Source organism: Brachyhypopomus gauderio, chromosome 17, assembly GCF_052324685.1.
Source record: "Brachyhypopomus gauderio isolate BG-103 chromosome 17, BGAUD_0.2, whole genome shotgun sequence".
Classification (NCBI taxonomy): Eukaryota; Metazoa; Chordata; class Actinopteri; order Gymnotiformes; family Hypopomidae; genus Brachyhypopomus; species Brachyhypopomus gauderio.
Genome location: NC_135227.1, coordinates 20,247,589 through 20,271,480, shown reverse-complemented (window position 1 = coordinate 20,271,480; position 23,892 = coordinate 20,247,589). Strand labels below are relative to the sequence as shown.

Here is a 23,892-nt window from a genome sequence, read left to right as displayed (position 1 = left end):
CAAACTAGTTGACTTGCATGTTAATGAAGCTTGTAAACACGTTTGGCTTTAATGTGAATTTGTGCCCTCAGGTTCTTCATGATGTATCTCATCAATAAGGATGTGACGGAACACACGGGCCAGGTAAGCTGCTCAAACACATCCTTCTGTTTCACCTGCATGCACCTCACCGCAGACGCCCCCTCGCTCACCACCGGCGACGCCCCCTCGCTCACCACCGGCCACCATATGGTTGTGCAAGACAGACATATTAAACCTGCTTATGAGATTTGTCAGTAAGGATCATTTTTTAGGTTGTTTGTAACGGAAGAGTCATCAACGATTTTAGATTTTTTAGATCAAACCAATGTGAAACAAATATTCTAATGTATAATATACTGTTTGCTATAAAATACGTTTGCTATAATGAAACACTTCCAGCAAGCTCCCCCAAGCCTGCGGAGAGTTAAAGGAGTTTGTGCAGGTCTGTGGCATCTCAAACCCCCGACGATCATGCGTCTCTTTCTGAACAGGAGTCCTACGTCTGGAAGATGTACCAGGAACGCTGCTGGGAATTTTTCCCAGTTGGAGACTGCTTCCGCAAACAGTACGAGGATCAGCTTGGTTAGGAGGTTCTTATAAATATTTACACATAAAGCGTTACTCGCCCAGATACACGTGAGCTGTGGTGAAGGGAGATGACGAATCCCCCTAATCACCTGCCAGAACTGGGAATGAACGCTGTTTTACTCATGGCCCTCGCCCACCACATCTCGCTGGTCTGTGAGCGCTCGTGGAAACAGCTGCTCCCCGCTTCTACGCTGTCCGTGCCGTCTCCTTCCTACAGTGGACACCGTGTTTATTGACACTGAATGCTGTTTATTGTTTTGTTTATTGTTTATCTTGTGAAATTCACTCATGCGTTGTTGATATACATGCCGCTTTGCAATAACATTACTCATCTGCACGCTGTCAAAGTCTATAAACAAAAACGTTAAAAACTACGGGCGTGTGGTACTGGTGTTTGTGCAGAGCGGTGTGTGCGGGTAGTGCCCCGGTTTCACGCCAACCCGCAGGCCTGTTCCAAAGAGTTTGCATTTCTTCAGTCAGAATTCAATCGGCCCACTCAGCATGTTTGCTTAATCCTTGTCATGGGATTTAACACCTTCACAGCTTTGTTTTGGTTAATCAGTCAAATCCGATATAATCTCTCGATTGCAAATGTGTAGGATTTTGTAGTCACACTCATTAAGGTGAAGGCCAGATTTGCTTTCCTAATGACTTCAAATTTAGAGAGTATAGCAAAAACTCCCTTGTTAAAATCTGGCCAATATCTTTGTGAAGTGAGGCATTCCAAATGAACTTTGGAACATTCTTCATTTGAGATATATATATATATATATATATATATATATATATATATATATATATATATATATATATATATAGTGTGTGTGTGTGTATTTACAAAGAAAGGAAAGACGAACTGAGTGCTGGTGTCCCACATTGCTGTGTGAATGTAAGATGTTTAATTATCAGTCCATTCTCACACAGTACACAGTCATGGAGAACATCCTTTCATATTCAAATTCAAACGGATTAAACTGTTCCAGTTCACCACTGTGCCTCTCAGCCGCTTGTGTTTGAACCTGATCTTCTGTGGTCTCTGCTGTCGTCTCTCCTGTCGTCTCTCCTGTCGTCTCTCCTGACGTCTCTCCTGACGTCTCTCCTGTCGTCTTTCTTGTCGTCTCTGCTGTCGTCTCTGCTGTAGTCTCTCTACTAGCCTTTAGCGTTCCACTCTTACTCAGACGTGTTCCTCACCTCCTGCTATTTCCTGTTCTTCACATTCCAAAAAGATTTTTTTGTATCGACCCGTTCGACCCAATTCTGGTCTCCTTGATTGTTTTTCATTCATTTTCTGCATCACTCTCTCTCCATCCCTCTCTCTCTCCTTCTTTCCCTCTTTCTCCATCCTCTCACACATTCCCTCTTTGTCTACTCCTACCTATTCAACCTATAATTCTCTCTCCCTCTTCCTCTGCTTCTCTCTCTACCTCTTTTCCTCTCTCTTTTACACCCCCCCCCCCCCCCCCCCCATCTTCATTGACTCTAAGCATCAGGTATCATGAGCATGAAATTAAACAGCAACTCTGTCACACACGGCCTCTCGGGCCCGAGCTGCACACCCCCACCAATCAGACCACTCTAGCTGTGTGTGTGTGTGTGTGTGTGTGTGTGTGTGTGTGTGTGTGTATTCTTTCTGCTGATATAAACCTCATTATCAGCAAGACAAAGAACAGAGCATCTTATTAGCTTTATCTTTAGAAAGAGAAAGTGAGATGGACAGAGGCAGACAGGAGAGGCAGAGCGGGTTGGATTATCTCCAGAAACATGAGCTGCAGGCGGTTCTCCCCGCGTCCGCGGCAGGCCGACCGCGGCTGTGCTCTGGGGCTCAGCGTTCTGGCATAAATACGGATTACGTTTTCACTGACCGTGCTAAGAAAACACTCTTCTGATTCGCTTTTAATGAAGACAAACCGCAGTGACCTAAAACTACAGACCCCACAAAGCCAGCACCCTCCCTGCCTAGAACGGATAACCTTTCCACCATTAATCACAACGGATCTTTCCTTATGTGTGTGTGCTTCGGAAGGCAGTGCAGCCTACCACAAGATGAATGACCACCTGTTGAGGATGAGGATGGTGCTCTATAACCACTGATGGACCCATAATGTCTGCCAGCGTGGGCGGGAGGGGATGGAGTTGTTTGTGATGGATGGCAGAGATATGGTAGTCTGGGTAATGTGGTTTGTATGTACGCCTGCTGGCCACGTTGTCTTCAGGGCCATGTTGGTGATTCTGGGGCTACAGCAAGTTAGCACTCTGAAATGCTCGCGTACATTTACTGATCAGGTGACCTTCCAACTGCTGGGATATCCACTGCTGGGATCTCGTGTAAACAAGGTACCAAGAAAAGGCAAAAATGTTGTTCAAAGATCTCCCGGCCTGTGCTAACCTTATCCACCGTGTTTATAGATATGGAGTTGGAGCCGTAACCCCTACAGCATAATTTTATTTCTTTCAGAATCTTTTTTTGATTACACTTGGTCTCATAGTGGCGTGATGTTAAGCTTTAAGTTTTCTATTGATTTTTCTGCTTTTCCGTTCAGGACAGAAACGATTTACATTACATACAGAACTGCATACACGTTTCCATGATCTGTCGGACACAGAAGCAGCCAGACGTAGAGCGCACTGGTGCTCTGTGGAAATGTAACAAAATGAAACATGAAATAAAATGAAATAAAAAGTAGAGACAGAAAACCAAGAAGTGATCCATCAGCCCAAGTGAAAACAATGTAGGGCCCGCCAAAACCAGCAGGTGGCAGCATAATCAGAAATGCACAATGCAAGGTTCCATCAAAAAAAGACAAGGGCATTGTCAATAGCACACAGCACCCAGGTGTTTAAATAGTCTTGTTCAACTGAACCTTCTCTGTAGGTTTTCTTTCAACCAAGGTTAGTCCTCGGAGGGATGTTCATCATCGCCCCCCACATGGACACCTAAACCAGGGGTTCTCAACTGGTCTCAGCCCGGGACCCACTTTTTCTCATTGTCATTAAGTCGCGACCCATTAAAGAAAAAAAAGTTGTAGCTTGCCATACACCATGCACTTTATGTAATACAACTTGTTTGGTGGTCTTATGAAGGACCTTTTAAAAGCTATTGAAATTATTTAAAAAAACAGAGTATGTAGTGCTCTGGGGCCTTCACGACAGCCCCTTGCGTCCGTGTTAAGGTAATTTGTAGACGGTGCCTTAGACGTTGCAGTGGTGAAAGTTGCACATTTAAAATAACATGTTGTCTGCTATTTAAAATACGTCTATTCCTGACGTAAACAAAGTTGTAGATGTTTGTCTTAGTTGCCAGAAATAAGAATTTTCATATTCTGGCACTTTTGCTAATACTGTCAAAGTTATTGAAGAAAGAATTAAGAATATGTGAACGTGAAACAAACTTTACTAGTATGCATACGAGTGACTTTAGATCCCATTAAAATTACCTTAAAACTATGTACAGTTATAAAGAAGTGTGTCCTCTTTGGGTCCGACACAGAGATACGGTCTCTGGTCCGACAGAGATGTAGACTGTGAAAAAATGCGATATTTTTCGCTTGGCCATTTTCAACGATTAGCGATTAGCGCTCCGCTGCTTTGCGAGTCACGCTGGTGATCAGATTCCCGCATTTGTTGATGGGGAGTGAAATAATTATATTACTCGCAAATTTAAATTTATGGTCGCGATTGCGACGATTTTAGTTGCAATCTGGAGCCCTGGCATGTCTGACGGGTGCATTTCTGTCTTTTTTCAGGATAAAAGGTGAGTACAAAATTTGAAGAGTAGCATATTAATTTTTTTTACAAACTGTCCGCGACCCACCCAGAACATGTCCGCGACCCACTTTTGGGTCGCGACCCACCAGTTGAGAATCACTGACCTAAACAACTCAAAACATTTGTGAATTCTTATTTCCTAACTTTTTAAAATGTCCTAATCTGAATAACAACAAAGTCTTGGCTAAAGTCTGCTACCACAGCAACAGATTCACTCAAGTTCCCTCAGTAAACGTGCAACTGTGGTCACAATTTCAGTTGCTGGACTGTATCTCCAGAATGCCCAGTGAACCTGGACAGTGTTACTGAGGAACAAATGTTGAAAATTCCCCCAATGCCCAGAGGAATTCAGTGAGGATGGCTACACTTCAGTATACAAATAGTTGATTGATGGTTGTATGTGTTACAAACAACTTAGAGCTGTTGTGTTAATCAATGTTTTTATTTTCACCAAGTTGTCTGTCTTGATAACACAATACTTGCCTCTGTGCAGACATTTTAGTTAAAGGTGACATTTAAAATGCTTTTGGTTAAATGTAACATTTGTGAAGTTGTGAAGTTTTGTTAAAGAGTTGGATTCTGTGTCTGCATTTGATTTAGTCTCACTGTTTAATTAGTGTTTAGAAATGTCTCCTGTCCATGTCATGTCTACCTCAAAGTGAAACTCTCCCAATTTCCCCGTTAGTCCTTTGCCTGCTGTTAACTTTGTAAATTATATTCTTTCTCTGAAATAAGAAGTTGTCCTGTTTCTAGACTTTCTGCACCGTTGACGCTACAATATCATCCAGATATTTCCTTCACCAATATCTAAACGCTCAATGTGAATCGGCTGTGGGCCATGTCTAGGTGTCCTGTGTGGACAGAGGCGTGTTCTCCGGCGATAAGCTTTGCCCTCGGCGGTTCAGGGACACGCATGCCCCTCCAGACCAGCCGGTGGCCTTGGGTCCCCAACAGCGGCCTGTGAAATCTCCTTATCAGGATGTCGGAGGGCAGAGAGGCATGATGGAACAGGTGCGGTGTCCCTGGTTCACATGTGGGACCGTTTCAGTTGTTGTTTGGTCCTCGTTTATTGGCAGCATATGGAAGGTATGTGTGAGGCCCCAGATTCACTATAGATGGTGAGGTGACCCAACAAGCAAGTTAGAAATTGGGTCCATGGCGTAGATGACAAATGTGGACACTCTTTATTCCATGGTTGTTTAATAGCTGTATTCATATAGACCTTGGTCTCACGGGTACATGTGTGCTCTCCTACATCAGAATACCTAAAATAGAGTGGTTGTGAAAACAAAAACAAACAAACAAAATGAAAAGGGAATGTCTATGTACATGTGTAGAGAACAGTCTCCAGTGTCTCATACCAACCATAACAAGATAAAGAACCGGCTTGCATATAAACAGCCCACAGCATCCTCTTAAAGGAAAAGTGCACCTTTTTGGCTGTTAGCCTGTGAGGTCAGACGGGTGATGAGGGATGAAGCTGCCATGTGTCCTACTGATCCTGGTCCTTCTGATACAGAGCAAATCTGATGGCATGAAGTATGACAGGAGATCAGAGAGGACAGATGTTCAGATACAGAGCATTGGACCAGCAGATGTAGGAGACATGGAGAGTCCAAGTCTGAAACAAACATGATCTTCTTTTTCATAGTAAGAATGTTATCACAGCATGGACCTTGATGTTCTGGGAACCTGGGCTAAGGAGATCATGAACCTGAAGGTGCTGAAGAAGAGGTCCTACCAGGCCTGAGATCAGAAAGCACTGCACGGTGGAGGATGTTTTCAGTGGTCCACTCTATGGAGTTCCTGATCCTCCATGTTACCCAGACAGTCAGTGCAGTCAGAGCAGAGATCTTCCTCCAGAGTGTAGTCATACCTGGGGAGGCGTGGTCATACCTGGGGAGGCGTGGACATACCTGGGGAGGCGTGGACAAACCTGAGAAGGTGTGATCAGTGGCATTGGGGGGCAGCTGGGTGATTGAGGAGATGAGCTGGTGGAGGGAGCAGCTCTCATCATGGCAGCTAATGAGGTTTTTACACCGTCATTCAGCCCTGGGCAAGAAGCAGTGATGAAGGTGTGTTCTTCCAGCCACTCGTAAACCCTAATGGGTTTGTTCTTCTGTCAGAGGCAGAAATAACCAGAGGGTTCGGGTACCGGTGCTCTGTGAATATTTAATGACAACAGCAGCAAACAGAAAATTAGCTAAAGACAACCAGAGGAACAAAAAACACAACAGACCCTAGATGCAGACAGACAGGCCGTGATCCAACAGCATGTGAGATCGAACATGGGCCGCACAGGCCTTGTGTAGGAAGCCTCGTGTTCACAGGGGTCTCCAAACCTTCTGCTCCCTGATGTGGAAAGGAAACCACCGTGAATACAACACAACTTGGACGCATAATGCAGCAGGTAGTATTTAGAGCCAGGTGATTTTATTGAGTATCTGCTCATCCATCAATTCATTCTTCTTGTACATCCATTCATCCATCCATCCATGACTGAAGAAGAAACGCCCCTGCCTTTCACCTACTTAGATAAAATGCCTTTTCATCACCGACAGCAGTAATTAGCGATTCACATCCATCCCTGTGATTTTTAATGTGATACACTGTAATTAATTACAGTGATTACCAAACAGTCACTTTCAACTTGGAAGTATCTCATGCAGCAATGTTTCGGTTCACTGATCACACCTCACACTCCCGTGTCATTGGTTAAATCAGGATCAGGATCATGGGGCTGTAATGGGAATGGGAAATGTACCAGAACAGAACCGTGTGAGCACACTCCCTGTCTGGACCAGAACAGAACCGTGTGAGCACACTCCCCATCTGGGCCAGTACATCCTTCACAAGAAAAAATGATCTGCTAACTTGTCACTTGCTCACCATTAATCTGCAGGACTGTGAAATGTGGAGACCTCAGGTTCTGCTGTCCGTTAATGACCATCTCAAGGTTCTTTACATCTCTGTGGTTCTGTCCTTCTCCAGTTTTCCTCTCTCCTTCTATCAGTCAGATTTCATTCTCTCCAGCACTTTGATGCAGTATGATGGAGACACTCCATCACACTATGAGGGTGACCAGTGAATACAGGACGAAAGTGAAGGACCCCAACAGGTGGTGGCTGGGGGTGTCTGACTAAAGGGGCCCAATCAGCAGGAGAGAGAGAGAGAGAAAGAGAGAGGAGAGAAATGGGGAGGAGGGAGGAGAGTGGGAGAGAGTGAGAGCGAGGAAGAGGGTGGAGAGAGGGAGAAAGAGCAAGGAATGGAGAGGGAGGACAGAGAGAGTGAGAGATGGAGAGAGAGAAAGAGGGGGAGGAGGGTGAAGTGGGAGAGAGGGAGAGAGAGAGCGAGCGAGAGTTAGAGGCAGTGAGAACATGTGGCCAGACTGCTGTTAGTGATCATTGGCCTCTGCAGTGTTTCTACTGTCTGGTCATAACGCATCGTCCACGTCATCTTACTGGTTGATTCTTGCAAATTTCAACTATATGCAGCGTGTCAAAAATCTGGGATGAGAAGCAACTGCACAGACAGAGCAGCACAACGCAGAGCAGCACAACACAGAGCAGCACAGTTCTATGCTGCTGCTGAGTGTGGTTCCTCAGAGGCGCTCGCCCGTGGCTACGTCTGTTAGCCCTAACATCCTCTGATGTGTTCACATGCTAATATCGTTTTATCACATTTTGTGTCAGTACCTTAGATCTGTGCAGTTCTTCTGTTTGTTTGTTTTTTGGGGAGTGTGTGTGTGTGTGTGTGTGTGTGTGTGTGTGTGTGTGTGGAGGGAGGGCGGTTATAATCTGCATACTGCAGGCTGTTGAATGTAGATCTGTTTGGTAAGCCAATCGTGTGCATATGTAGCTGAGCTCCTTCTGGACATTGAGCCGCTTTGGAGGTTAATGGCTGTAGAATCGACTTTTACGCTCTCGCTGCTCAGTGCTTTGTGCTGGGCTCTGACACATCAGCAAACCTGCCACACACAGCCTCGGCCACCGCACACACACCTGGACTGGTTTCTGTGTGAGGTCTGAATTGTGCGAGATCTGATTTAGGAGACTTGAGCTGCAGAGTTCAGGGTTCAGGGTTCAGGGATGGGGAGGTGGGGGTGTCAAGGCCGCACCACCTCACTGTAATGAAGCGATAGATGGTGCATGTGGGCGGAGTGAAGGGAGCTGGAAGGACGTGATTGGAAGGATGGCAACCAAATGATCACCTGGCCAATGAGAGACAAAGCACTGCTCCATATTATCTTGGATGCCTCTGTCTGTGTGTTTGTGTGTGTGTGTGTGTGTGTGTGTGTGCACGCTAATGTTTGTGATGAAAAACATGTTTCAGATTCAAATTCTTTATAAAAGTGTGTGTTCTTTGGTGTTTGCTCTTTGCTGCCACGGAGTTCTAATTACAATTTAATCTAAATGTAATAAGAACAAAAATAATCAGAAATGTTTTGCGTCAATTGTGAGAACCCAAACTGTAAAATACTAGCAGCACCACTCACTATAGAACATTCAGATCCTCTCAGACATAAGGGAGAGAGAGAGAGAGAGAGAGAGGGAGAGAGAGGGAGGGGGGGGAGAAAATACACTCTTGACATTTTCATTTGTGTACAGTTGGACAGGCAGTAGGTGTTAAATCATGTTTGCTGTAGTGGTCAGTAATTGAATTGCCGGAAATTCTTCAGCACAAAGGGACAGGATGGACATAAGTCCCCACATGGACGTGTATGGAGTATAGTGGGGAGGGAGTGTAGTGGGTATATAGTGTAGTGGGGAGGGAGTGTAGTGGGTATATAGTGTAGTGGGGAGGGAGTGTAGTGGGTATATAGTGTAGTGAGGAGGGAGTGTAGTGGGTATATAGTGTAGTGAGGAGGGAGTGTAGTGGGTATATAGTGTAGTGAGGAGGGAGTGTAGTGGGTATATAGTGTAGTGGGGAGGGAGTGTAGTGGAGAGGGAGTGTAGTGGAGAGGGAGTGTAGTGGAGAGGGAGTTTAGTGGAGAGGGAGTTTAGTGGGGAGGGAGTGTAGTGGAGAGGGAGTGTAGTGGGTATATTGTGTAGTGAGGAGGGAGTGTAGTAGGTATATAGTGTAGTGGGGAGGGAGTGTAGTGAGGAGGGAGTGTAGTCGGTATATAGTGTAGTGGGGAGGGAGTGTAGTGGGTATATAGTGTAGTGAGGAGGGAGTGTAGTGGGTATATAGTGTATGGAGGAGGGAGTGTAGTGAGGAGGGAGTGTAGTAGGTATATAGTGTAGTGGGGAGGGAGTGTAGTGAGGAGGGAGTGTAGTGGGGAGGGAGTGTAGTGGGTATGTAGTGAGGAGGGAGTGTAGTGGGTATATAGTGTAGTGAGGAGGGAGTGTAGTAGGTATATAGTGTAGTGAGGAGGGAGTGTAGTGGGTATATTGTGTAGTGAGGAGGGAGTGTAGTAGGTATATAGTGTAGTGGGGAGGGAGTGTAATGGGTATATAGTGTAGTGAGGAGGGAGTGTAGTGGGTATATAGTGTAGTGAGGAGGGAGTGTAGTGGGGAGGGAGTGTAGTGAGGAGGGAGTGTAGTGGGTATATAGTGTAGTGAGGAGGGAGTGTAGTGGGTATATAGTGTAGTGAGGAGGGAGTGTAGTGGGTATATAGTGTAGTGAGGAGGGAGTGTAGTGCGGAGGGAGTGTAGTGGGTATATAGTGTAGTGGGGAGGGAGTGTAGTGGGGAGGGAGTGTAGTGGGTATATAGTGTAGTGGGAGGGAGTGTAGTGGGTATATAGTGTAGTGAGGAGGGAGTGTAGTGGGTATATAGTGTAGTGTGGAGGGAGTGTAGTGGGTATATAGTGTAGTGGGGAGGGAGTGTAGTGGGTATATAGTGTAGTGAGGAGGGAGTGTAGTGGGTATATAGTGTAGTGGGGAGGGAGTGTAGTGGGTCTATAGTGTAGTGAGGAGGGAGTGTAGTGGGTATATTGTGTAGTGAGGAGGGAGTGTAGTGAGGAGGGAGTGTAGTGGGTATATAGTGTAGTGGGGAGGGAGTGTAGTGGGGAGGGAGTGTAGTGGGTATATAGTGTAGTGAGGAGGGAGTGTAGTGGGGAGGGAGTGTAGTGGGTATATAGTGTAGTGAGGAGGGAGTGTAGTGAGGAGGGAGTGTTGTAGGTATATAGTGTAGTGGGGAGGGAGTGTAGTGAGGAGGGAGTGTAGTGGGTATATAGTGTAGTGGGTATATAGTGTAGTGGGGAGGGAGTGTAGTGGGTATATAGTGTAGTGAGGAGGGAGTGTAGTGGGTATATAGTGTAGTGGGGAGGGAGTGTAGTAGGTATATAGTGTAGTGGGGAGGGAGTGTAGTGGGTATATAGTGTAGTGAGGAGGGAGTGTAGTGGGTATATAGTGTAGTGGGGAGGGAGTGTAGTGGGTCTATAGTGTAGTGAGGAGGGAGTGTAGTGGGTATATTGTGTAGTGAGGAGGGAGTGTAGTGGGTATATAGTGTAGTGGGTATATAGTGTAGTGGGGAGGGAGTGTAGTGAGGAGGGAGTGTAGTGGGTATATAGTGTAGTGGGGAGGGAGTGTATTGGGTATATAGTGTAGTGGGTATATAGTGTAGTGGGGAGGGAGTGTAGTGGGTATATAGTGTAGTGAGGAGGGAGTGTAGTGTGTATATTGTGTAGTGAGGAGGGAGTGTAGTGGGTATATAGTGTAGTGTGGAGGGAGTGTAGTGGGTATATAGTGTAGTGGGGAGGGAGTGTAGTGGGTATATAGTGTAGTGAGGAGGGAGTGTAGTGGGTATATAGTGTAGTGGGGAGGGAGTGTAGTGAGGAGGGAGTGTAGTGGGGAGGGAGTGTAGTGGGTCTATAGTGTAGTGAGGAGGGAGTGTAGTGGGTATATTTTGTAGTGAGGAGGGAGTGTAGTGAGGAGGGAGTGTAGTGGGTATATAGTGTAGTGGGGAGGGAGTGTAGTGGGTATATAGTGTAGTGGGGAGGGAGTGTAGTGGGGAGGGAGTGTAGTGGGTATATAGTGTTGTGGGTATATAGTGTAGTGGGGAGGGAGTGTAGTGGGGAGGGAGTGTAGTGGGTATATAGTGTAGTGAGGAGGGAGTGTAGTGGGTATATTGTGTAGTGAGGAGGGAGTGTAGTGAGGAGGGAGTGTTGTAGGTATATAGTGTAGTGGGGAGGGAGTGTAGTGAGGAGGGAGTGTAGTGGGTATATAGTGTAGTGGGTATATAGTGTAGTGGGGAGGGAGTGTAGTGGGTATATAGTGTAAAGAGGAGGGAGTGTAGTGGGGAGGGAGTGTAGTAGGTATATAGTGTAGTGAGGAGGGAGTGTAGTGAGGAGGGAGTGTAGTAGGTATATAGTGTAGTGGGGAGGGAGTGTAGTGAGGAGGGAGTGTAGTAGGTATATAGTGTGTTGGGGAGGGAGTGTAGTGAGGAGGGAGTGTAGTAGGTATATAGTGTAGTGGGGAGGGAGTGTAGTGAGGAGGGAGTGTAGTGAGGAGGGAGTCTAGTGGGTATATAGTGTAGTGGGGAGGGAGTGTAGTGGGGAGGGAGTGTAGTGGGTATATAGTGTAGTGAGGAGGGAGTGTAGTAAGTATATAGTTTAGTGGGGAGGGAGTGTAGTGGGGAGGGAGTGTAGTGGGTATATAGTGTAGTGAGGAGGGAGTGTAGTGGGTATATAGTGTAGTGGGGAGGGAGTGTAGTGGGGAGGGAGTGTAGTGAGGAAGGAGTGTAGTGGGTATATAGTGTAGTGAGGAGGGAGTGTAGTAGGTATATAGTTTAGTGGGGAGGGAGTGTAGTGGGTATATAGTGTAGTGAGGAGGGAGTGTAGTGGGGAGGGAGTGTAGTGAGGAGGGAGTGTAGTGGATATATAGTGTAGTGAGGAGGGAGTGTAGTGGGTATATAGTGTAGTGGGTATATAGTGTAGTGGGGAGGGAGTGTAGTGAGGAGGGAGTGTAGTAGGTATATAGTGTAGTGGGGAGGGAGTGTAGTGGGGAGGGAGTGTAGTGGGTATATAGTGTAGTGAGGAGGGAGTGTAGTAGGTATATAGTTTAGTGGGGAGGGAGTGTAGTGGGGAGGGAGTGTAGTGGGTATATAGTGTAGTGAGGAGGGAGTGTAGTGGGTATATAGTGTAGTGGGGAGGGAGTGTAGTGGGGAGGGAGTGTAGTGAGGAAGGAGTGTAGTGGGTATATAGTGTAGTGAGGAGGGAGTGTAGTAGGTATATAGTTTAGTGGGGAGGGAGTGTAGTGGGTATATAGTGTAGTGAGGAGGGAGTGTAGTGGGGAGGGAGTGTAGTGGGGAGGGAGTGTAGTGAGGAGGGAGTGTAGTGGATATATAGTGTAGTGAGGAGGGAGTGTAGTGGGTATATAGTGTAGTGGGTATATAGTGTAGTGGGTATATAGTGTAGTGGGTATATAGTGTAGTGGGGAGGGAGTGTAGTGGGTATATAGTGTAGTGGGGAGGGAGTGTAGCGGGTATATAGTGTAGTGAGGAGGGAGTGTAGTAGGTATATAGTGTAGTGAGGAGGGAGTGTAGTGAGGAGGGAGTGTAGTGGGTATATAGTGTAGTGAGGAGGGAGGGTATATAGCAGAGGTGGGACCAAGTCAGTGTTTTGCAAGTCTCAAGTAAGTCCAAGTCTTTATCCTCAAGTCCCGAGTCAAGTCTCAAGCAAAGACAGTCAACTCAAGTCAAGTCTCGAGTCAAGACAGGCAACCGTCAAGTCCCAAGTCTGAAACTTGGAATTTCAAGTCCTTTCGAGTCTTTTTTTTTTTACAGGCACCAACGCTTTACGAATGCTACGCTGATGCGTTTCTTTACTCGTTTTGTTGGTGTCCGCCAGCCAAAAGATGACAGATCATTTACAGTTTATCTTCTCTTAATTACATAAATGTACTTAAACAAGAATGTTTCGTTACATCATTTTACACGAAAATAGCAAGCTTCATCGTAAGCAAGATGCTGTCATTACGAATGGTTATTCTAAACATTTGGATAAAATGTTTAAATATAAACTAATAAAAGGTTAGGGGTATTTGTTGTTGTACCTGGAGATTCAGTGGGGTCACATATTCTGATGGCTGCCGTCAGAATTGGTGACCCCAGTTAAAAAGGCTCACCTGTACATCCCATTCATGATTTCTTTGTTGGCTGCAATGGTGAGGGGATGGTAAATCTTGTTTAAGTACATTTATGTAATTAAGAGACGATAAATGTAAATATAAACATCTGTCATATTTTGGCTCGTGGACACCAACAAAACGAGTAAAGAAAGTGCATCAGCGTAGTTTACGTAGCATTCGTAAAGCGTTTGTGCCTCTGAACAGAAACTGTGTAATAGCTCCCCCTGTGGTCACAAAACTCGACGTTCACAGAATCTGGTGTAACGCCGGTCTGCGTCAAAAGGACGGAAATGAAATTAATGGGGCGCACTTTATAAATATTAATATGCGTTTTAAAATTTAGATTTGGGGTTAAAAAAATCAAGTCTTTGCAAGTAAACAGGTTCAAGTCCAATTCAAGTCCCAAGTTACTGGTGTAAAAGTCCAAGTCAAGTCTAAGTCTCTGAATATTTTTTCAAGTCAAGTCAAAAATCTTAATATTAATGACTCGAGTCTGACTCGAGTCCAAGTCATGTGACTCGAGTCCCCACCTCTGGTATATAGTGTAGTGAGGAGGGAGTGTAGTAGGTATATAGTGTAGTGGGGAGGGAGTGTAGTGAGGAGGGAGTGTAGTGGGTATATAGTGTAGTGAGGAGGGAGTGTAGTGGGTATATAGTGTAGTGGGTATATAGTGTAGTGAGGAGGGAGTGTAGTGAGGAGGGAGTGTGGTGGGTATATAGTGTAGTGAGGAGGGAGTGTAGTAGGTATATAGTGTAGTGGGGAGGGAGTGTAGTGGGGAGGGAGTGTAGTAGGTATATAGCAGGGGTCACCAACGTGGTGCCCGCGGGCTTGTTTTAAAAATAGCTCACTATAGCGCCATGCACCAAAGCGCTGCATAGTTTATGTTTTTGCTACTATTATAGATTGTCCGCGGTTGCTAGCGGTCTTCTCGCTTAGCAATTGACACCGGCACACGCACACCTTTCGTTAAACCACCCCCCCCAACCCCCGCTTAACAACCTTTGTTCGATTGATGCGTATTAATCTGGTAGCCCTCCGCAATAATTGCTATCCAAGAAGTAGCTCCCAGTTTCAAAAAGGTTGGTGACCCCTGGTATATAGTGTAGTGGGGAGGGAGTGTAGTGAGGAGGGAGTGTAGTGGGTATATAGTGTAGTGGGGAGGGAGTGTAGTGGGGAGGGAGTGTAGTGGGGAGGGCCTGGTGCTGGGTGTTCCTGCTACTCTGGGGAGCGTGTGCCCTGTTGCAGGTTGATCTGGGGAATCAGACGGTCCAGATGCCACCAGCTGATCCTGCTTCAGGGTGCAGGCCCCAGGAATCACTGAGACCAGCAGAACCACTGAGCCCTCGAGTGTGTGGCAGTGAGGTTGTAGCTTCTTGACTGGGACTGAGACTTTACAGACACATATGAGCGAGAGACAGATAAATAGATCAGTCCTTGCATTAACGTTTAGATTACACAATCAAGAACTGCCAAGTCAGATTGTCAGAAGTGGACTGTGAGCTGGCACGTGGGCAAGCGAAGACATGTGTGCACACGTGTGATGCGTACATCCATGCACACGTGTGATGCGTACATCCATGCACACGTGTGATGCGTACATCCATGCACACGTGCACACACGCATGTTTCAGGTGAACTCTAGATAATTATTGCGAAGTTCCTCATATGTAAACGTATGCACTGCAACTGAAAGAATCAATGGAGAGGGTTTGTATGTTCAGAAAGTCAGTTCAAATCATCACAGTATATTCACACATCATTCCCTGGTGTTCCTGGGGCAAATTTTCAAACGATTCTTTTTTTTTTTTTTTTTTTTTAACATCCTATCTGGTCTAGTTAAAGTACAGACAAATGGCAGTAGGGATTCTGGGACCATGTACTGCTGAACTCTCTCCAGTAACAGCAAGACAGGACGTGTCTTCAGTTCAGGATTTCAGTGAAGACAAAAAGCTGATTTAAAGGTTCAAAAGACCTTTAACGCTACCGAGTGATGACATCTTTAAACTGGTGCCAGACTCCGGGGACATTTGACGTCTGACACACGAGACATTTGACCTGAGTTCATTGGGGAGAGTAGGGGCAGTGGGTTGGAGAGTTAGAGCTGGCGTGATAGACAGCGCTGGGATGAGGGAGTGATGTGGTGCACCTACGGCTCCATCTCCGATGATGAGGAGAGAGAGGGTGGAAGACTGAATATGTGGGACGTCCTCCAGCCGTGGTCTCTTAGACCCTCAGGGGAAGACTGATGATCTCACATATGAATACCTGGAAGGAATTGTACTGTTCGGTTAATATGGAAGGCTAGAAATGGTGTGGCGTTTTGGTCCATTTCCTGTAATCTCATTGGTATGGAATCCTCAGTCTCGCTAAGCCTGGTGCCTGTTTTTGATGACATCAGACTGGGACTCTGCGGGCTGGAGTCATCAGGACGTGACAGGACTGCGATGAGAATGCGCACGCCTGCAGCTGAGCAGTCTGAAGACACGCTGGAGTGAGAAGTGTGCATCTCTGCTCTCGCTTGATTCACTAACACTTTGGCCTGTGAACTTGTGCTGGGCTAGAGTGACCATCATGACTCTGGAGTTGCAGTGAAGGTGTGTGCTTCTGCGCTTTCTCTCTCTCTCTCTCTCTCTTTCTCTCTCTCTCTCTCTCTCTTTCTCTCTCTCTCTCTCTTTCTCTCTCTCTCTCTCTTTCTCTCAAACTCGAGCACACAGGAGCACAACAGCATAGGGGGTGGGAATGTGTGTGTGTGTGTGTGTGTGTGTGTGTGTGTGTGTGTGTGTGTGTGTGAGTGAATAGATGGATGTTGTGGTAGATGGAGTTTGTGAGTAAAAAGGTCTTCAGTGTGTGGTGTGTGTATGTGTTCATGAAGCCTTGAAGCATAACATTGTGTGAGATGGTGTTTGGGGACAGAGGGCTCGTGTTTGTGTTCATATGTGATTCTGCTGGTGGGAGATGGCATGTGCTACAACCAGTGCTGTGTGTAGCTGTGAGAGACCTGAAAGAGTGAGATAAGAGGGCTGTGTGTGTGTGTGTGTGTGTGTGTGTGTGTGTGTGTACCTGACCATGACTGCTCTAGACCAGTCCACTCTGATGGGAGTCTACACACTATGATGGGAGCACTGCAAATCTACAGAGATCAAACACACTCCTGTCTGCCCTCACACAACCTGCACAGGGTTGTAAATTATAAATGATTCATTTGGTCATTAAGGAGAAGAGAATATATATTTTAATATATCTCTTACAACATGTAAGTACATACTAAGGGTATAAACATGACTGATTCTGTTCATTTCAAGGTCATTCTCATTATATTAATCTCAAAAACATGTCTTTATTTTTCTAAGGTATGAACATTTCCATTCCTGTTTCCTCCACAAAAGTGTAAAACACGCTTCTGTTGTGTCAAGGGGTAAGAAAAGTTTAAACTATACCTAAAGCAAGAAGTAAAACATTTTCTCATTTTACTTATATGCACAATACTTATCAATGTATTTATCATTTCAGTTCATAGAATGAGAATATCATGTGTTTTTAGATAATTAAAAGATAACTAGTAGTTTTATTGTTAATAATGATTTATCAACATTTTAGTTAACAGTCACAGTCATTGAAAAGCAAATCAAATCACACTGGAGCACAATATCCTGAAAACACATACTGTGTGTGCAAATAATCTTGTTTAACACCTCTCCCCCGTCATTACCTATTACACCTGAACACTGATGAAGATGATGATGATGATGAACACGAGGGAATCTGTGACTGGACTCTGATCTCAGCTACACTTCTGCTCTTCAACATCAGTGCCTGGTGATTATTCAAATGAGGACCAAATGTTTCATATGAAGGATATTATTGAAAGATAAGAGATTTGTTCTCACACTTGTGTTGGGAAGTATAATTTGCATTTTATAGAATCTCATGTAAAAATTACACACATGGATGGATGTGCTATAGCTACACAGAATGAGCTGTCTCGGCTATATACTATGAGAGGATCGGTTGTGCATTGGAAAAAAATGTAAAAATGGTGCAAGAGGATGAGAAGAGGGCGGAGTTAGAATGAGAGGATGGGGAGAGGGTGGAGTTAGAATGAGAGGATGGGGAGAGGGCGGAGTTAGAATGAGAGGATGAGGAGAGGGCGGAGTTAGAATGAGAGGATGGGAGAGGGCGGAGTTAGAATGAGAGGATGAGGAGAGGGCGGAGTTAGAATGAGAGGATGAGGAGAGGGTGGAGTTAGAATGAGAGGATGGGGAGAGGGCGGAGTTAGAATGAGAGGATGGGGAGAGGGTAGAGTTAGAATGAGAGGATGAGGAGAGGGCGGAGTTAGAATGAGAGGATGGGGAGAGGGCGGAGTTAGAATGAGAGGATGAGGAGAGGGCGGAGTTAGAATGAGAGGATGAGGAGAGGGCGGAGTTAGTTTTAAGAAAGCATTAAGCATTGAGCATTAAGAAAGTTTAGCCAAGAAAACCAAAGGAGTCTGAAAGTTTAAAATAAAACATCACGTTTTTTTTTGTGCACGACAAGCAGGTTAAAGTGTTAAGGTTTGCTGGTGCTAATTAACAGCAACCACTGAAAGGATTCAGATAAAGTAGCTTTTTGTGCTGGTTTTTCTACCTTTTCTTTCAAAAGTGTTGGAGCAATTGTGGAGTCATTTGATCAAAAATGGCATTTTTTTTACACTTTCAATCAGGGTTGAGACCCTCCTTTAGGTGACCAATGACCTGTTGCTTGCAGTGGACACAGGAAAGTGTGAGTGGCCAGTGTAAGTTGTCCACGAGGGGGGGGGGGGGGGGGGGGGGGATGTAAGTTGTCGATGGGGGGGTTCGAGTGTTTAAAATGGAGACAAATTATGTATGATTTTCAAACAAGCCCAATTTGGCGTGTAAACCGCGAACCTGCCAACTATGGCCTCTAGGCGCCAGTATTGAAATGGTTTAAATCATCTCTGTGATACAGTGCTTGCAGTGAATGTTGGTAAACTCAGATTAACTCTGACTAATTCTACCTTTAACTGCAGAGTTCCCCAGGGATCTATTTTAGGTCCAGATCTGTTCTCTCCATACATGCTTCCATTAGGAGAGATAATCAGAAAGTATGGTATTCATTTTAATTGTTATGCTGGTGATACACAGCTGCACCTCTGAGGAACGAAAGAATGTTGCACTAAATTAAGTGTTGGCTTGAAGGCAGTTTTCAGCTTAATGAAGATAAATCTGAGGTGGTTTCTCTTCGGTTCTCCCAGGCTTATTAATGGATAATCTCGTGGACTGGTGGGTTCATGTGAAGCCTTAAGTAAAGAATCTCAGGGCTACGTTTGATCCTGACGTTTGAACCTGGTCACCAGTCAGGGGCCTCCCAGCTGATTATAGAAGGGTAATGGTCATTATAGGCCTGAATGAGCAGTGATGAGTAGACATCCAGAAATGCTGAGAAGAGTGAGATTTACTCAGAGCAAATCCAAAGACAAGGTGGTTATACCAGAGTCAGAACGCAGGAGAGTCGAATGAAGAAACACGAAACGGCTAGTATACATAACCAAATATGGACAAATGACAAACAAGGGACTCTGGTACAAACATTATAATCCAGGGTAAAACATGGGATAGACTAACAAGATACAATAACCCCAAACACTGAAACCAGGAAGGCAACAACAGTGACAACCACTCAGAGGTATGTTTGGCACAGAAAGCCTGGTGAGGCACACTAAACTCTGGGTAGTATCCAACTCCTAGGTGAAACTTAGCAACTCTAATACTGTAAACAATGTTGATGTAGACCTATGTATTGGATGTAGACCTGTATTAGTATGTAGACCTATGTATTGGATGCTATCAGTGTGGGGCTAACACAATTGTGCCCCACATCTCATTATTGTGTTGAACATGCACACAGCATGTTCTGGACTCTAAAGCAGTGGAGGTGTGTTCTCTGGAGTGACGAATGATGCTTCTCCATCTGGCAATCTGATGGACGAGTCTGGGTTTGGCGGTTGCCAGGAGAACGGTACTGACTGCATGGTGCAATAGTAAAGTTTGGTGGAAGGGAAATTATGGTGTGGGGTTGTGTTTCAAGAGCTGGGCCCTTTGTTCCAGTGAAAGGAATACCAAGACATTTTGGATTATTCCATGCTCGAAAATTTGTGAACAGTTTGAAGCTGGCCCCTTTCTCTTCCAACATGACATGTCCATAAAGACATGGATGGCAGAGTCTGGTGTGGATGAACTCGACTGGCCTGCACAGAGTCCTCCTGACCTCAACCCAATAGAACACCTTTGGGATGAATTAGAGCGGAGACTGAGAGCCAGGCCTTCTCGTCCAACATCAGTATGTGACCTCAACAAATGCACTTCTGGAAGAATGGTCAAAAATCCCCATAAACACACTCCTAAACCTTGTGGACAGCCTTCCCAGAAGAGTTGAAGCTGTTCTAGCTGCAAAGGGTGGACCAACGTCATATTGAACCCTTTAGATTAGGAATGGGATGTCACTTAAGCTCATATGAGTGAAGGAAGGTTAGCGAATACTTTTGGCAGTATATTGTATACGTATGTTATCTGTTACGTTGAATGAGCTGAATGTAACCTAACATGGATCAGAACAAAACGCAAACAGACAGAAGGTGACCAAAAAGACCAAGGAGGAGGAGACACTACAAAAAACGGGGACACGAACAGGTAACAACCAAACCAGGAACAGAAAAAGTCAAAAGACAGGAACAGTAATAAGGACACAAGAGCAGTTACTGGAGAACTACAGGGCGGGGACGTCTGGAAACTGGTCCACGATGCGTCACCATGGGAACAGACCTCGAGACTGGATGGATCTCCAGGTCTGGAGGTGTGGAGGCTGCTGACAGCAGCAGATCAAGATGGGTTACCCACAGTGCTTAGCTAGGGTCTTGGCCAGAGTTTGAAAGGATATCATCCGTCACAGAGTTCTGGGATGGTGTCCTTGTACTTGCAGTGCTAAGGATTTGCTGTCTCTATTTTCGTGGTGTTGGGACGTAGAAACAGCTTCGTCCCAATGGAACAACAACATACCAGAGTCTCGCTGAGGAACTGGTCAGCTACTCATTTAGCACCGTGGGGCAAGGCAGGGGTGGAGAGACATAACTAAAATTAAACTAACAGGATACAGAATGATATGATATGTAAACAAACCTACAAAAAAACAAACATAAGCAAACTGTAACAGGAGAACACAGAACGCAAATCAGGAGAGTAAGAAAGAGCTAAACAATAGACAAGACTAATCAAACAGAGACCAAACAATCAAACAAGGATCAAATGACTAATTAAACACTCTAACAAGGGAGAAACAAGGAACAGGTGGAACCAAAAAAGGACAGGAGCCCGAGGAGGAGCGGATCAAAAACAAAACACGAGGCAGGTCAAGGAGCCCAAAGTCATCCGATGGTCTTGGGCAGCAGTCCAGAGAGGCTGAACTTGTACAGGCACATGTGTGTAGATGTAATGGGAGCAGTGTGGTGTGTCTGTATGCTGTATCCACCATCTTAGGACACTGTTAAGGCTCTCAGACCACACATTTACATAGATGATAACTATGCACACTGTACTGGATTCAATCTGTGTCTAAAATATGAATAATTCACAATACATCCATAAATTATTAATCAAATAATTACCCACATTTTGTTCATTGTCCTGACTATGGATGAGGCAGAGACTGCAGTGTAGACATCACTCAGACGGGCATTAATATTAGTGGTGCAGCGAGGAAACGTGGTTAGTTCATACTATATTAATATGATAACAGGGTCTGGAGGTTTGTTGTGAATATTTCATTTTGACAAGCTCGTCGATGATTTTTGAAGTCGGTGTTTAATTTTGCTTGAAGTATGGGGGATTTGGGAATCGTGTGTAAAGGTTTTGTGAATCGTGTGTAAAGGTTTTGGGAATCGTGTGTAAAGGTTTTGGGAATCGTGTGTAAAGGTTTTGGGAATCGTGTGTAAAGGTTTTGGGAATCGTGTGTAAAGGTTTTGTGAATCGTGTGTAAAGGTTTTGGTAATCGTGTGTAAAGGTTTTGGGAATCGTGTGTAAAGGTTTTGGGAATCGTGTGTAAAGGTTTTGGGAATTGTGTAGTATTGTGGAGAACTGATTCTTCCTGCTGTGTGTGGACGTGGGGAGCTGCAGACAGTCTGATCTCGATGCTGTGTGTGGACTGAGCTGCTTGTAGCTCGGGCTTTGCCTCATTTGAGAGTTCTTGTGTTGTACGGAAGCACTGGATGTTGCGCTCCCTTGGAATGGTGGAATTGAAGGGATGAGCTCCCAGTGACCTGCAACACGCGGTTAGATGCCACCTTGGTTGTCATGGTCCTGTGGTAGGGAACTGGTCTTGTGACCGGAGGGTCGTGGGTTCGATTCCCAGACCTGAGGTCATGACTGAGGTGCCCTTGAGCAAGGCACCTAACCCCAACTGCTCCCCGGGCGCCGGGCTAGGGCTGACCAACGCTCTGGGCACGTGTGATCCACAGCCCCCTAGTAATCACTAGTGTGTGTGTGTGTGTGTGTGTGTGCGTGTGTGTGCGTGTTAACTGCACAGATGGGTTAAAAGCGGAGGACAAATTTCGATTGCGGTGTAAAAATCACAATTGACAAAATACGGCACATTTTTTCAAGTAGGGACACCATCTTTTATTGCAATCGTTGTTACAGTGCACTTTGAACTGGGCCTAATTGGGCTCACAAATGCTTTCGTTTGATTGGCCAGACGTCTCTCCTGACTTTTATAGTCATCTACAGCAGTAGCCAGTGCAGAGAGAGCCGTGTGTAGCCCCTGATACCCCGTAGCACCCAGGCAGGATCTGGGCGTCATAGCTTTTGGCTCCGCTAGCATTTTGTACATTTACTGTAATGCTCTTTGCTGCGGTGTTACAGTTGCGTTGAATTGAGGTCTTTGCCGTGTGTTGGGCGTGTGCGTGCAGAGCAAGGATTCCTCCAGGAAGCTACGTCAGTCTGTGGGCTTCATTAGGTCTGAACAGATGGATGTATGTGGAGCCTCACAATCAAATGAGCGTCTGCAGATCTGACAGGGGAGAGGATAATGAAGCTCACCCTGCCAGGAGAAAACCTGGGGCTTAGTGTGTGCGTGTGTGTGTGTGTGTGTGTGTGTGTGTGTGTGTATGCCCGTGCATGTCTGAGAGTCACAGGGAGTGTGTATGTACTGGGGGAGGTGGGTCCCTATGTGTGTTTGAAAGTAACTCAAGTGTGTACGTGTGTGCTCTCCCCTGCTGGGGAATCAGTGAAATTGGGCTTTGCTCAGGGTTGGAGAAAATCTGAGCTTTGATGTCAACTTTGATAAGAGGATCCTCACAGGAAATCAAATTTAACACTTGATTAAACTCACTGAAACCCCAGTCTTTTGACTGCAGCAAGAAAGAGATGTTTGTTTTTGACAATGTGTGCGTGTGTATTTGTGTGCACACAAGTGTGTACGCTTGCATGTGTGTGTGTGTGTGCGCACGCACGTGGATGTGTACGTGTGTGTGTGTTTGTGTCCACACATGTGTGTACGCTCGCGCGCGTGTGTGTGTGTGTGTGTGTGTGTACGTGTATGTGTGTTTGTGTGTGTGCATATATGTTTGTACACTCGAGTCAAAGGAAACTCGTCTGAGTAATTCCATTAGTCCTCCAGAATAAAATCTCATTGCTGTCTGCTGTGTTCTGATGGTAAGCCCATCTAGTAATTGTTTTTACAAAACTAGATTATAAATTGTGTTAAATCTCATTTGCATTACTGCATAACGCTGCACGAATGTCAGAACCAGAAAAGGTTTTTATATAAGTCCATTCATCTATCCATTTCACAAATCCTCATCAGGAATAGCAAACACAACACGGACAACACAACACGGACAACACAGTTAACATAACACAACACAACCCTTCAAAACAACATAGCCAACACAACCCTTCTACACAACATAGCCAACACAACACAACACAACATAGCCAACACAACACAACCCTTCAAAACAACATAGCCAACACAACACAACACAACATAGCCAACACAACACAACACAACATAGCCAACACAACACAACACAACATAGCCAACACAACACAACCCTTCAACACAACATAGCCAACACAACACAACCCTTCAACACAACATAGCCAACACAACCCTTCAACACAAAATAGCCAACACAACACTCAGTTCAGTGTTTACTAACAGGTGGAACAGTAAACGCACATGTGGTGGTTATAAAGCGCGTTGTGACAACATATGTTGTGAAAAGCGCTATACAAATATATTTGATTTGATTTGATAAAACATCTACACACCTCTATCACTGTTTTATAGGGGTTACCTAACATTGTCTTATTTGCAGCTCACAGCAAAAGCCACAAATAGCTTTAAAATGATCAAAGAGTCAAGAAAAGGGTTCAAAAAACAAATGCCAAGGCATGA

The 23,892-nt window shown here is 45.3% G+C and overlaps 1 protein-coding gene across 2 annotated transcripts in view; it reads left to right on the top strand.

Moving 5' to 3' along the window:
• Window positions 1-1,261, top strand: part of ryr2b (ryanodine receptor 2b (cardiac)) — a 75,966-nt gene extending 74,705 nt beyond the window's left edge. For both annotated transcript variants that reach the window (XM_076977592.1, XM_076977591.1), the window contains exons 102-103: window positions 72-123; window positions 513-1,261. In XM_076977592.1, coding sequence (XP_076833707.1) covers window positions 72-123; window positions 513-608 — 148 coding nt within the window. In that variant the 3' untranslated portion in view covers window positions 609-1,261. The remainder of the gene's footprint in view (window positions 1-71; window positions 124-512) is intronic.
• The last annotated feature ends 22,631 nt before the right edge of the window (window positions 1,262-23,892 follow it).